Source organism: Molothrus aeneus, chromosome 1 (assembly GCF_037042795.1).
Source record: "Molothrus aeneus isolate 106 chromosome 1, BPBGC_Maene_1.0, whole genome shotgun sequence".
NCBI lineage: Eukaryota > Metazoa > Chordata > Aves > Passeriformes > Icteridae > Molothrus > Molothrus aeneus.
In genome coordinates this window covers 58048369-58061106 of record NC_089646.1, presented here as the reverse complement: position 1 = coordinate 58061106, position 12738 = coordinate 58048369, and the positions used below count along the sequence as shown (strand labels likewise).

Below are 12738 nucleotides of genomic sequence, written 5' to 3'. Positions count from 1 at the left end.
CTCTGTGAGTTTTTTGTCTTCTATCACATTAAAAAATCCAGATGGGTTCTTTCTGCCACAAAAATGATCTATATAAATGACCAACTCAGAAAGGTGAGAAAATGAGGAATAACTTAAGGATGACTTGAAAAAAATGAGTCTGAAATTTTTCAGAAAGTTTCCATTTCAAAAGCAAATCCTTTCCATTTGAATTGATGTATCCTTTGACCCAATATAGAAGTTTTTGTTTTCTGTTTTTATAATTGACTTTTTTGTGCTATTTTGAAAAAGTAAAAAATATTTTAAATGGAATTAAAAAAACACATGCAGTAGCAAAATATTATCTAGAATATAAGAATGTCATTGAAATTACAATGGATTTGGACACTGTTTCACTTCGCCAAAGTCTGTTTTGGAGTTAGGCAGAAAAATTACATGGAGAAGTAATCCACCAAAGTAAAATTCTTATTTCAAAATTAGCACCTGTTTTCACCCATTATGATGTGTGTCCTGAATGCTGCTTTAGCTTGAGCCACTTGCTCCAAGACTCCAAGTGCAGGCCTGTGGCGCGGCCTTTATTCCCCCAAAAGATCTCTTAATCAACAAATAACATAAAGACGTAGTTTCAGGTAGTGATCCTCCTGTTCTGCAAGACTCATTCCCAGGCAGATGATCTCCTCAAGAAATATCTTTGAATGGCAATTCTAGTAAAGGTCTTCTCTTAATGAAGGAAAACCCAAACTCTATAGTATTTGAAGACAAACACAATTACTAAGACTTAAAAGGTTATTTGCAGTAGAAGTGCTCTTACACATATCAAAATATGCCACTTTTGTAAAATTAGGCCAGTAAAATATAAATAAAGTTTCAGAATAAATACATTTTGAAACAATATGCTGAGTCTCTAAATATGGCTTTTTCTTTGCGCAGTATGAGTTCAATGTGATCTTTGACACAAGCCATTTGACTGGGCAGGAAGAAACGCTTACCTTCCTTGTCACTGCCCAAAGGTAAGGGGACCCTTATATGTCTAGATGACTTGGATATTCTTTGTTCCATGTGCATTACGTGTGTTTGACAATTACATTATATTAGCTGTAGATACGTAAATTAGGTTAAATTACTGGGGCTAATTGCATGTATTTTGGTGATGCAGAGGAACTATGTATTAAAGCTTCCTGAAAAATGAGGTAGGATCATACATAGGTTTTCTTTGCCAGGCAGTTGCCATTCTGAAGGATCATTCTGTATTCTCTCAGTTGAAAGGCTCTTGTGTTTCAGTGGCTATCTCTTGGACCATGTATCAACCTCAGCTGCAGTTGATGATCAACACAAGATAGCCCAACCCATTTGTTCCAGCATTTGAATGAAATAAACATGCTGGGATGCAAACCAAAAAAGATAAATGCTTTAATCAGATGGTCAAGGATCCCAGTGTTAGGTTCTAAAATCACGTATCTATTTTTCCCCACTCTGGATCTTCAGTGAGCCATGATAGACTGTGGAAAACATCTAGATAGTGTACTTCCCAAAGAGCACTTCAGGTAGGCATTGAAGTAGGGTGTTGCAAAGTATGCATGCATAGGCATTTTGTCTTGGGCAGGATAAAAGGTGTGACACATGCTTTGTGACTTCTAAGATGATGTACCATGAAGAAGCATACTGCATGGGTGATTCAGTAACAAGCACTTCAATGTCTGTATGGGAACCAATGCGCAGCTGCGTTAACATTGGCCATGAACTGCTGCTTTGATGTGTTGGGTGTTTGACTAGTTCCTCCTCCCGTTTACTGTGTAAATGAGCCAAATTCATATTCTTATGTATCCAAATCAGGATCTTCAGTCTGAATTCTCCTCCCAAATGGGATGACACCTCTACAAAAAGATAGAGATGAGAGATAAGATGTAGCAGTTGCTGAGTGACTGCTCTTACAAGGTATAGTCCTCCCCTGCAGTAGCAGCTGTAGGTGGAAACAAGATCCTGCAGCACATAGGACTGGTGTGAGATAATGAAAGTGAGACACGTCACCATGTCTTGCATGTTAGCGAAGTTTTATTCTCCATCGGATGTTCATCACGTGTTCAGATGACCCTGTGATGCTTCTCAGTCAGAGACATCACTATCTGCTAGGTGAATGCCAGTTAGTGCAGAGATGGGTCAGCAGTGCTTTAAATGTGCACAACCAGTGTTTTCCAACCTTGGATAGCACAGAACTTGCCTCTGTAATCTCACTGATATTTCTGTGCCCTACCAATGAGAAGTACTAGTCTGTGCCTTTAGATGAGCAAAGAAAAAAACAGTAATTGTTACACATTGAGTGCATGCTTAGAGATGTTATGAGAAAGTTTCTCATTGTAGAAGGTTGAGAGAGAATAGTTATGTTTTGAAGGATTGAGCTGAACCTCCAAAGAGAGTAGTGCAGTTCTCAGTGCTGATTATCCTCATTTCCTCTGTGACTTTAGGCAAATTGCTTAATTCCCTTGCTGTCAAATGAGTGTAACAAAATCTTTCTACCACAAGATTTGCAGGGAGCCCTGAGGTAAAGTCAGTTATAAGGAAATTGAGAGAAAGTACCTGTGCTGCAGTCAGACTGCCATAGATGAAGGCATTATTTCCACACAGAACTGGAGTTATTCTGACAGAAATAGCTGGTCAGGGAAGCTATGTCATGCTGTCATGGGAAAGCAAGTGTTGCCTTTCAAGTGTCTACCTGAGCCTGTCCTGTGTAGCTGCAAATTCAGCAGTAGAATCTGTGACAAGAGACTGGTTCAGTATTGGAACAATTGGAGAAAGAATTAAACATCACATTATATTTCTTTTACACTATTTGGCTTTTTTTTTTAAAAAAAACAAAGCTTTTTCTTTGCTTCCAGGTATGAACTGTTTTTCTAGAGCTAGATTCACTGAGTTGTGTTCTCCTTTTCTGACAGTACCTTTACTCCATTTGAAACAGATAAGAACATATCCATGAACCCTGTCTAGAATTCTACTTGCTTATTCTGTGTGCCACCATAGTATCTCGGTACTGTGTTGGATGAGAAATGTCTCAATTTTGGACTCTTGTGTGAGCGTATTCAGGGGAAAAGCTTTTATTAAGTGGGGTTCTTTCCCAGGGGTGAAATTTGTGCAGTTTTCTATCTGAGCCGTATTTTATCAGCAGACGTAGGCAATGTGTCAGTTGCAGAAAGCTGAGCTGTAGGTAAGCATGTATGTAGCCAGCAGGGTCTATTTTTGTAATCTGAGCAACTCATAATCTGCATGGTATCACTTGTTATTGCCTGCTGTTGCCTCAGTGATACCGTCCTCAAATAAATATGATCATATATTTTGTTTTGCCAGTTTGATTTGTGAGTAAATCCAACGAACTGCAAGACAAAAGTGATTCCAGAATACTTCTGAAGAAATTGGAAATACATGTAACATATCTTTCAAGATTGTTGTTTTGAGCTGTCACCCAATGAGCAGACTCATCATCAGAATTAGAATAGTTGCAGGTTTGTGCTAGACATGCATTACAGGAACCTTTCCCAGACTTCATAAAGTATTCACACTGAAACAAACTGACTTAAATGAAAGCTAATTACTCACGTTTTTCCTTTCTTCAGTTTGGTTGTGACTGGCAACTGCCTTTCACAATGTAAAGTAGAAGTGCTTTCATTTTGGCAGCTAAGTACAGGAATAGGGGGAGAGGGTGGAATTGCTGAGAGGTTATGACCAGTTCACTACAAGAGTCTTGCCCAAAAAACTGCTTGCAGTGGCAGCAAATTGGTGCTATAGTACAGTGCAGGTACACTGAAAACATTTTTTCATTTGGTGAGTCAAAACCCTGTGTGAGGTGTGATACTCACAATCTGACATGCGGTCAAACTGGGAGAAAATGAGCCCTTGCATGGAAGTCTAAATGTTCTTGTTTCTCTCCACTTTGTATGATGGCTGCTGTAGTTTCCCACAGACATTTGAATTCACACCTTGTTCCAATATACTTTTTTTTTTATGAGCCTGTTCATGTCACAGCCACAAAGCTCATGCTTTTTGTGTGTGCCCTCTCCAAGGCTGGGGGAACTTTCTTAAGGAGCTCATATCACTCAAATAGAGAGGCTCAGAGTACAAGGCAGAGAGATGGTGACTGTGAAACTGTGATATATTACAAAGGCTGTCGATTTGCAGTATGTTTATTTTTCCTTTCTGACATAGTGGAAACCTAGAACGCACTGAATGTCTGCATGATAATACTTTAATCCTGTCTGTGCCCCTGATGCATGAGGTGGACTCATCCATCAATGGGTAAGTATCAATCACCAAATGAAAACAAAAACAACAACAATAATAATCAGCAGCAGCATCATCCTAAGAATAACATCTGAATGTCTTCTTCTCTTTGTTTACATGTAGCCAGACTATTGCTTTTTCCTTGTTTCCCAGACTCTGGTCATTAAGACAATCTCATTCAGTATCTGTAAATTTTATTAATTTCAAGACTGTACCTCATTTTCACTACTTCCTAAATAATGCTAATTAGTTACCATCACATTTATAGTAGGTATTTTATTGATTGTGTTTAAATTCAAGTGATGATGTAGATATGATGGGACCTTAAAATTAAATTTAAAAAGAACAAGTAAACTACATCTTGTTCCTTAGGACATGTCTTTAAGGAAATGGTTGAGAGACACCAGGCCAAAGGTTGCAGTCAAATGTTCTGGAATTTTAAGGAGATTGGTGAAGTCTAGCTGTTTGTCTTTCTGTTTAATTACACAAACAGAATTTGCTTCTGCTTCTGTTTATTTTCTTATTTCCTCTATTCCCTAGTCTGTGATGCATCTGACTACCAACTGTGGAGCATCTCTCACCCTTTGACTGGAATACTTGTATAACATATAACCATTGTGTCCTCTCCCTAAGGCTGTACATGTATGAGTTCCTGCCTTTGAACTTGGGGCTCTTCCCTTCCACTTGGCATCACAGTCTTAAGCCTAGAATGAAAGATTTGTGGTCAGTCTCAACAGTCAGTCATTCTTTAGCATAAACAGTTCTTTGAGTTGAAATTGGAGGACCTGGTCACTGAAAGATGAATTAGTATTCATGTAGACTGAGAAAGCTGACATTAATTTCTAAACTGGGGAAGCAAAAACTCATCAATAGTGTCCCCAGAGGGTCAGTGTCTCATCTATGGCAAACTCCAGATGACAGGTATTGTCTAAATGACCAGTGCAGGTTGGCATCATTAGAAGTCAAATATTCCCTTGACCACTATGCTACATGTGTAGAAAAAAAGTTAACCTGCACTGACATGTGATTTGATTGAAAAGCTGAATAAATGCATTCAAGGCCTGGACTGGGTTTTGCCTCATAGAGCTCATCCTGTTGGATAGAAATAAAATCCTGAATTACTACCACAGCAGTCAGAATGGATAAAAGGTTTGTTTGAGCCTGCTCAGAGAAAGGAAGTGCACTGTCAAACCTCATAAGATGACTAGCAAGGACAAAAATCTCTGTATTGAGAGTACAATCTCAGCAGCATGCTCTGGAAGTTTTTCGATGCTTTCATTGTTACAAATTCCTTAGAAATTGAACTCTTGTTTCTTGATGCTTTGATACAGATTTTTATTCAGCTTTACAGATATGAATGCATTCATCTGTGTCTTTAGATCTCTGTTCATTACCTAGAGAATACTGCGTGCCAAAACATAATAAAAAATTTGTTTCTCTTCTTCAGAATGTACTTTTTTAAAGCACAAGGCTTCTGAATTTATAAGCCCCACCTAAGTGCCTGTGTGGATTATATTTTTCTTTCTTATAGACAAACCTTAGTTAGTTGAAGTTCACAGAAAAATCAAGCAGCCAGAGAAAAGTTGGGTTTATTGGAGGGCACATTCCTAGGCATAGTAATATTAGTAATATTCTTCTTTTTGGACAGTATATTTTTGAAGCTTGTTTTATTAGTTTAATTGTCCTATATTTGAATCTAGAGGAGCAAACTTCATTCCTGGTTATAAATAGCCCAGAATGGCTTGTACCATATTTGGGAGAAGCCTTCTGGCATAACGCTGTAAATGGGAGGAGAAAATCTGTCTTTCACTGTTTCCCCTAGCAATCGCTGGCACAAGATGCAGGCAGGAAAAAGGAAATGTACCTAAACAGGGTTAAAATCCTGTCTCAAAGTGCTCTGATTCCAAAGGAAAACCTGGGAAGGAAGCAGAGTTTTTGGCAGTAGGGAGGACTAAGGTTTGTCTGAAATTACACCAGGACCCTTTCCAGATAGTGGAGAAGCCCGACATTGAAAGAAGACATAAAGGATGCTTAAAGCACTCTTAGTCATCTTCTGTAGTATTTTTAGGTACTGTGTTGTGCTTCCAAGTAATTTCTGATAAAATCCTACTGCATTTTACTGTGTGATTAGATGATCAGAATGGTTAAAGAAACTTGAACTGCTCTACTCTAGTTGAAAGCAGGTTATCCCCCTCTAATCTTTCCTTTAATAATCTGCTTCATAATAAAGGTAGTAAAACTTAGGTAATTAACTGTTTATTCCTGAAATGCTATGTAAATGTTAAATAAAATTGAAATGTTACTTTAGTGAATATGCAACTTAAAGTATTCCTCTTAGAAACTATTTCTTCAGAATAACTTGGTAGTGCAATGATTTCCCATGTTAATCCAAGCTACGGGACTTGAGCAAATCAACCATGCCAGGGGACTCCAAAAAGGAGGATTTGTGATAGGAAACGAGAAAAAGGATGAATAATTAAAAGACATCTGATTCATTGGTGGGATTTTAGCCCATGTCAGTTGAGATGCTGCTTGTGTAGTCTAACTATGTTGCCAAAAGCAAATCAAATCACAAAAAATAGAGTAATGTAAAATGGTCCCATAGAATTTCACATGACTAGAAAGGAAGGGGTGCAATTCAGCTAGACACAAATATATTTCATTTTGGTCACAAATTCAGCTTACTAAATTTGTATCTTTGTCTTACAGAGAAGTCTTCCCTACTTCATTTTTCTACGGTGATTCTGTGGCAGCTTCCAACTTTGTTCAGTTGGAAAACCATGAATGCCTTTTCCAGTCTCTCAACTTCACACTGCAGGTAAACCTCATCCTTATTTTGACTGCTTTCCTGATTGACAGCACATTCTTGTTTTGTATCTATTTTACTCTCAGTATGGTAAGGGCTTTTGTGCATGATTTTGCTTCACAGTCATGGGCAGAATGGAAGCTTTGGACAAGGTTTATAAAGAAGACCCTCTTGTTGAGTTATGAGGTTCAGAAAGGACTCCCTTGCTTTCTAAACTTCTTCTCAGAGAGGAATCTAGGTGCAACTGGATCCAGTCCTAGCCTGAACTGGGTCAACAGTTTTCATCTGAAGGTTATATAGGTGTACTCGCTCATACCAACAACTGTGGGGAAATCTCTTTTGCTCAAGGAGAAACCTTGAGAGACATCACCACTCAAGGGAAGAATCTCCAGACTCTCTTCTGGAAGTGGTGTGTTAGAAATCCATGCTGATAAAAAATGGGACTGAGCTTTTATAGTATAAACTGATCAACTGTCACTCATGTGTTTCTAGGCTAGCTGTGCCAGCTCAGCAGCTTTAGACTAGTTATCTGTACTATCACTTGATTCCTTTATCAGGAACATTGCCTGTCACATCCTCACTGGTACCAGTTTTTGTCAGGAAATGCTTTCTGAATGCTTAAATTTGGGATTGATGAGTCAATGTCTGTTGGTAGTCCCTGCTTTTCAGAGACAGGGCAACTGAGAGGCATTTTAAAAGATTTTATTCCCTTATCAGTCATATTGAAGGGTGAGACATAAGAGATGTAAAACTCAACGTCATTATATCAGAAGCCAATCTATTTCCTGGTTAGAATACCTTATAAATGTTTTTCAGCCTATTAGCTTTTGCCACACAATGCTGCTAATACTTCTAACACCAATCACCTATATTTTCACCCCATGTGGTCCTGCTACAATGCATCTTTCATAGTTCCAGTTCTCTAAAATATCTGATCTTTTTGCAAGGCCAGATTTTGAAACTTGTTGAAACTTCTGTCTAGTTCAATCTCTCTCTCAACAATCTCATCTCTGTTCCATGGTCTGCCTAAGTCAGCACACCTTATCTCAATGTTTGCATACAGACTGTGTGAGCTTTCTGTCAGGTTTTGAGATTCCCTTACAAATCCATTTCTCACAAGCCTCAGCAGTCTTTAACACTAAAGTCAGCATGACTACCCTTCTCCATCCATCATGGGTAACTTTCACAAATAGGATTTAGTTGGAGCTGTTTTACCCCCACTCAGGCAGAGCATCCCGCTACAATGCTGTACAATGCATTCTTGACTAGATACCGTATTTACAGCATGCAGGGATGGCATATGTCCTTTATCTGAATATATTATGACAGGAATTGCAAACATGGCATCTCACTTCCATAGGGAAAAAAGCTCCTACTGTTTGTTTCTCTTTCACCTTTTTTCACATGCTGGGTAAAGAGCCCTAGTTGTTCAAGTGCCACATCTTGGATGAAGCCACAGGTTAAAAGTGGAGGAGTAATTCTTTTAGTGGCACGGTCATTGAACAAAGGAGTGAGCAGCCTTTATCCAAGAGAACAAATACACATCTGTGCTAGGGATTCAGGCTTGCTAAATGCCCCAACATGAAAATATTTATAACACTACTGATTACAGTATAGGGAAGAGATAAGGACACTAAATGTAGTAATTACATATCCTCTGAACACAGAGAGACATGGTTCTCCCAAGAAAATCCTGGGAAGCTGTGTAGAAGCTGTGGGAAACTTAGACAAAAGAATTAAAACAATTATTATCTCTCTTTCTGTAACCATTGTTTATAGATATGGTTGTCCAAAATGTGCTATTCATAGTTCACCAATGTTGTGAGGTGTTTCTACTTTGAGACCAATCAAGTATCACCTTAGCAAGTCACATTATAAGAAGACCCACTATTTTCCTTAAATGCTTTTGCCTTCTGATCTACCTGAAGACTGGAGCCTTCCTTCCATCCCTGACTCAACAGTGTCATCACAAAGACACGTATGAGAAGCTTTCAATAAATACCTCATAGCATCTTAGCATTATTCAAGTGTTACTTATATATTATACTTCACAAGGCAGTTAGATGGGTTCCTGATGTGGCAAAATATATGAATGGATTATTATAAGAAACTCTTGTGATGTGGCCAACATTAACTGGCGTTGTGTTTCACTGGTGTAACTGCATCTATTACAAGCCCTACAAATCCTTTTTGACCGCTAGATGGGACTAGGGAATGATAAGCCATGCAGAGGTAGGTTCATTTATTGTGAAAAATAGTGTTTTGTCTTTTTTCTTTCTGTTTTCCTAGGCTGAAAACTCAGCTTACAACAAATAACGTCTGCCTCCATGGACAGATTGCAATCCACAGCAATTAAGCCCCCACTGCATACAGTGCCCTTAGCTATTTATTGAAGGACTGAAAGGAGTATTTCAGGACATAAAAGCTTTTGTGAACCAGGCTATTAATTCTTGTGATTCTGGTTTCCTTCTTGGGGGTTTGTAGGTCTTCTTCCCTTCCTCCTCCTCATACGTAGTGATTGGTTAATGCAGATGAAGAATGGATGCACTGATGCTTTAACTAGATAAATATTTTCAGTAAAGCAAAGTGATAACAGGGAAGGGAGAGAGAATCTATGTGTTGGCAGTGCCACCATTTGTCCTACCAAATGCTCTTGTCTCTCATGCACACACTTAGCAGATGCAATAGTAATATTTTTTCCATACAGAAGTTGAAAATTATACCATAACAAGTCACGCATCTGCTCTCCAATAATGGGGTAAACGTTATAACTGTGTGTATCAGAGAGAAATGTAGTTCACAATAGGCAAAGGATTGTTTGTATCACTCTTTTCTTAATTATTTCCTGCCAAATATTTAACTTTTCCAGATGGAGAAAAATAATAGTTCCTTAACCAAGAGAAAGAGATGAGTTACAAAAATATGGGCCTTTATAGCAGTTTATATGTGTGAAAATCTCTAATAGATCAAATATGAACAAGGAAACAGAAAATGCCTTTTCTGCAATAAATCATATCTGATCCTAGTGAGATAATCAAAGTTTTTAAAATGTCTAACACGAAACACTATGTTTGTATTTCATGCAGCATTTATCATACTGCATTCTAATGGGATTTCTCCCCCTGCCTGGAGCCTCAGGGCCTTTGTGAGGAGGATTTGGCATTGCAAACCAGTTCTGTTTATCAGTCAGGCATTTCTTCAAATATAAACAGTGTTTGAAGAATGAAAACCTATTGGTTTTAATATTTGTACTTTTCACAATTAACAACTGCATGATACATCTTTTCACAGTAGTATCTCATTGTGGATAAATATTTTAATGGGTTTCATGTTTTTACTTTAATGTTTTTTAATGCATTTATATTTGTGTTGTTAGAAAGAACCAGAAAATATTTTTCCTAATAAAAAAACATAGATACAAATGAAAACTTACTTTAATTGAATTTTTTTCCATGGATTATTTCCATTCAGCAAAACTCCATAAATTTTAGAATTTTCACTGGATACATTTCAGTGGAGGATGGGAAACTCTTTGAGCTTTTGTTGAAATTTTGGGGGCCAGGGAGTGGTAGAAAGCTAATATTTTCCACTAAAAGTGTAATTTATTGAAAATGCCAGAACTGGAATGGAAGTTGTTCACATGCATTTCCTGGCAACTCATTCAGAAAACCCACAGTCCAGTAGTCACAGTAATTGTTTGGCTTCTGCTCTGTAAGGAAAACACATGCAGAATATCATGCAGTGGTTAACAGATGGAAATGAGAATGTTAACTGAGACAGTAATATTTCTTATAGCCTTCAAGATTTTATTACCAAAACATTCAGTGTACTAGCAGTGTCTCTGTATATAAAAGATACTGTTTGTATTGATGGCTGGTAATTATCCTGCAAAACTGCTTCTCCTTTGATATGTGAGCTGTGCCTGAAGACTGTTAGGTAAGCTAATCCTTTGACTTCATTCTGACTCTTGAAAAAGAAGTCTTAGTCTGAAGGCATTGAAAAACCTGCAAAATACTTGTATTTCTTCAAATTTACCTGTACTCCCAGCTCTGAATCTACAGTAGTTTCCCATTTATGAGAAGTCAAGTATGTAATTTTATTTGTATTCATTTTTTCTCTTACAGATTTATAATGCTGGACCAAGCACTCTTCCTGGAGCTTTTCTTAATATTTCAATTCCAAACCGCCTCTCTGCCACTGGAGCCGAAATATTTCACATTCAGCAGATGATGGTGAGTACGTTACAATGTACTCTGAGCCCAGAGAGGCACTGAGAGCTACTGATGACTAAAACAAAAGAAGTCCACCAAACTCAGTGAATCAGTTGCTTTTTAAGACAATCAAATGTTCTTTGCATCTGTGGCCAGATTGTAAGTAGCTGAACCCCTCCAGCTACTGGCTGTTCTCCCCCAGCTAGGGCAAAGACAGCTAGTTGTATGTTCCTGGTTTCCTACAATGCCGTGTAAAACTAGGTCAGGCTGATGCTGAAGGAAATATAGAGAACACTTCCACAAGTCACACCTACAAAGAAGATTGTCTCTTAATCAGTTCTGCCTGACTGAGGTAGGATTAAATGGTGTATGTAATATCGGTAGGATGCTTTATCAAGCTGACTCAGATTCCCTGGGGTTTTTTCTGTGGTTATCAGCTAGGTCTGAATACGTTATCTGTCCCTATTTTGCTATAGTCCGTGTTATAATTTGCTCTTTTTGAGTGTTCTTTTAACAAATGTAAATAATAGAGAAAGATCTTCTTTCAACACAATGCTTTTCAAAAGATAATTTTGTGTCAATTTCAAAGAAATTCAACATAAACTGTGGTAGACAAATTCTTAGATTTCATTTCTAATATTTATTTATTTATTTCAAAACCTTTGTTAGACCACTAAAATACCATCATTTGCACTGTGGTGGTCAAAAGATGGATACCTTTTTACTGAGGTAAATTTATTACTGAAATTCAGAGTAATCTGCCTTTGTGAAATGAAACCAGCATTTGGGGATTATTGAAAGGAAGTATTATACTTTCATGTTGTTGGTTACTTTTCTAGCCTTTTAGCTGAAAAGTATTACCTATTATGTAGGAAACTGTGTCACTGAAGATGTGTAAATATAGATCTGAAAGATCTTTCTAAGCAGGTTTCCAAGATTTTTGCTGTTGGAAGGTATGAGATAAATATAGATATGGCTTACAGATGGGCAGTAAAGACAGAATGACTGAGAAACGTGGGAATATTGTATGAAACAGTAGTAGTGCATAGATGGAGTCAATTTGCCAACCACACTTAATTAGTTCTCCAGCATATGTATCATTTTCTGCGGCATTGCTTTTTAATGTTTATTTAGTCCAGCTTTATATACAGAAGATCACCTTTCCTTTGACACATTGCTTGTCAAAGTATCATGACCTGTTTCCTTGTTTGTTCCCTGGTCTCTGTGTGCTGTAGGAGAGGGTATGTTCACAGCAGACAGAGAGAGGTGGAAATCTTCCTAATGGATTTTATCTCCCCAAATGTTGGTATCTTCTCTAAAATCAGTCACTCTATAAAGGAGGTCCCAGCTGAGTGGTGTGGTCTTGAGCACTGTGGTAATAAATGCTAGCAGGGTTTGTATTGCTTTTCCCCAACAACAGGTTGCATTGCTCTGCACATTATTTTACTGAATTGTACTTTGAAATTTGTTTTT

At 37.8% G+C, this 12738-nt stretch overlaps 1 protein-coding gene across 1 annotated transcript in view; it reads left to right on the top strand.

The window, feature by feature from the left end:
* Positions 1–12738, top strand: part of ITGA9 (integrin subunit alpha 9) — a 236743-nt gene that overhangs the window by 159560 nt on the left and 64445 nt on the right. Inside the window, exons 20-23 of the mRNA XM_066557605.1 lie at positions 910–989; positions 4174–4263; positions 6958–7066; positions 11179–11286. Of these exons, the coding sequence (XP_066413702.1) occupies positions 910–989; positions 4174–4263; positions 6958–7066; positions 11179–11286 (387 nt within the window). The remainder of the gene's footprint in view (positions 1–909; positions 990–4173; positions 4264–6957; positions 7067–11178; positions 11287–12738) is intronic.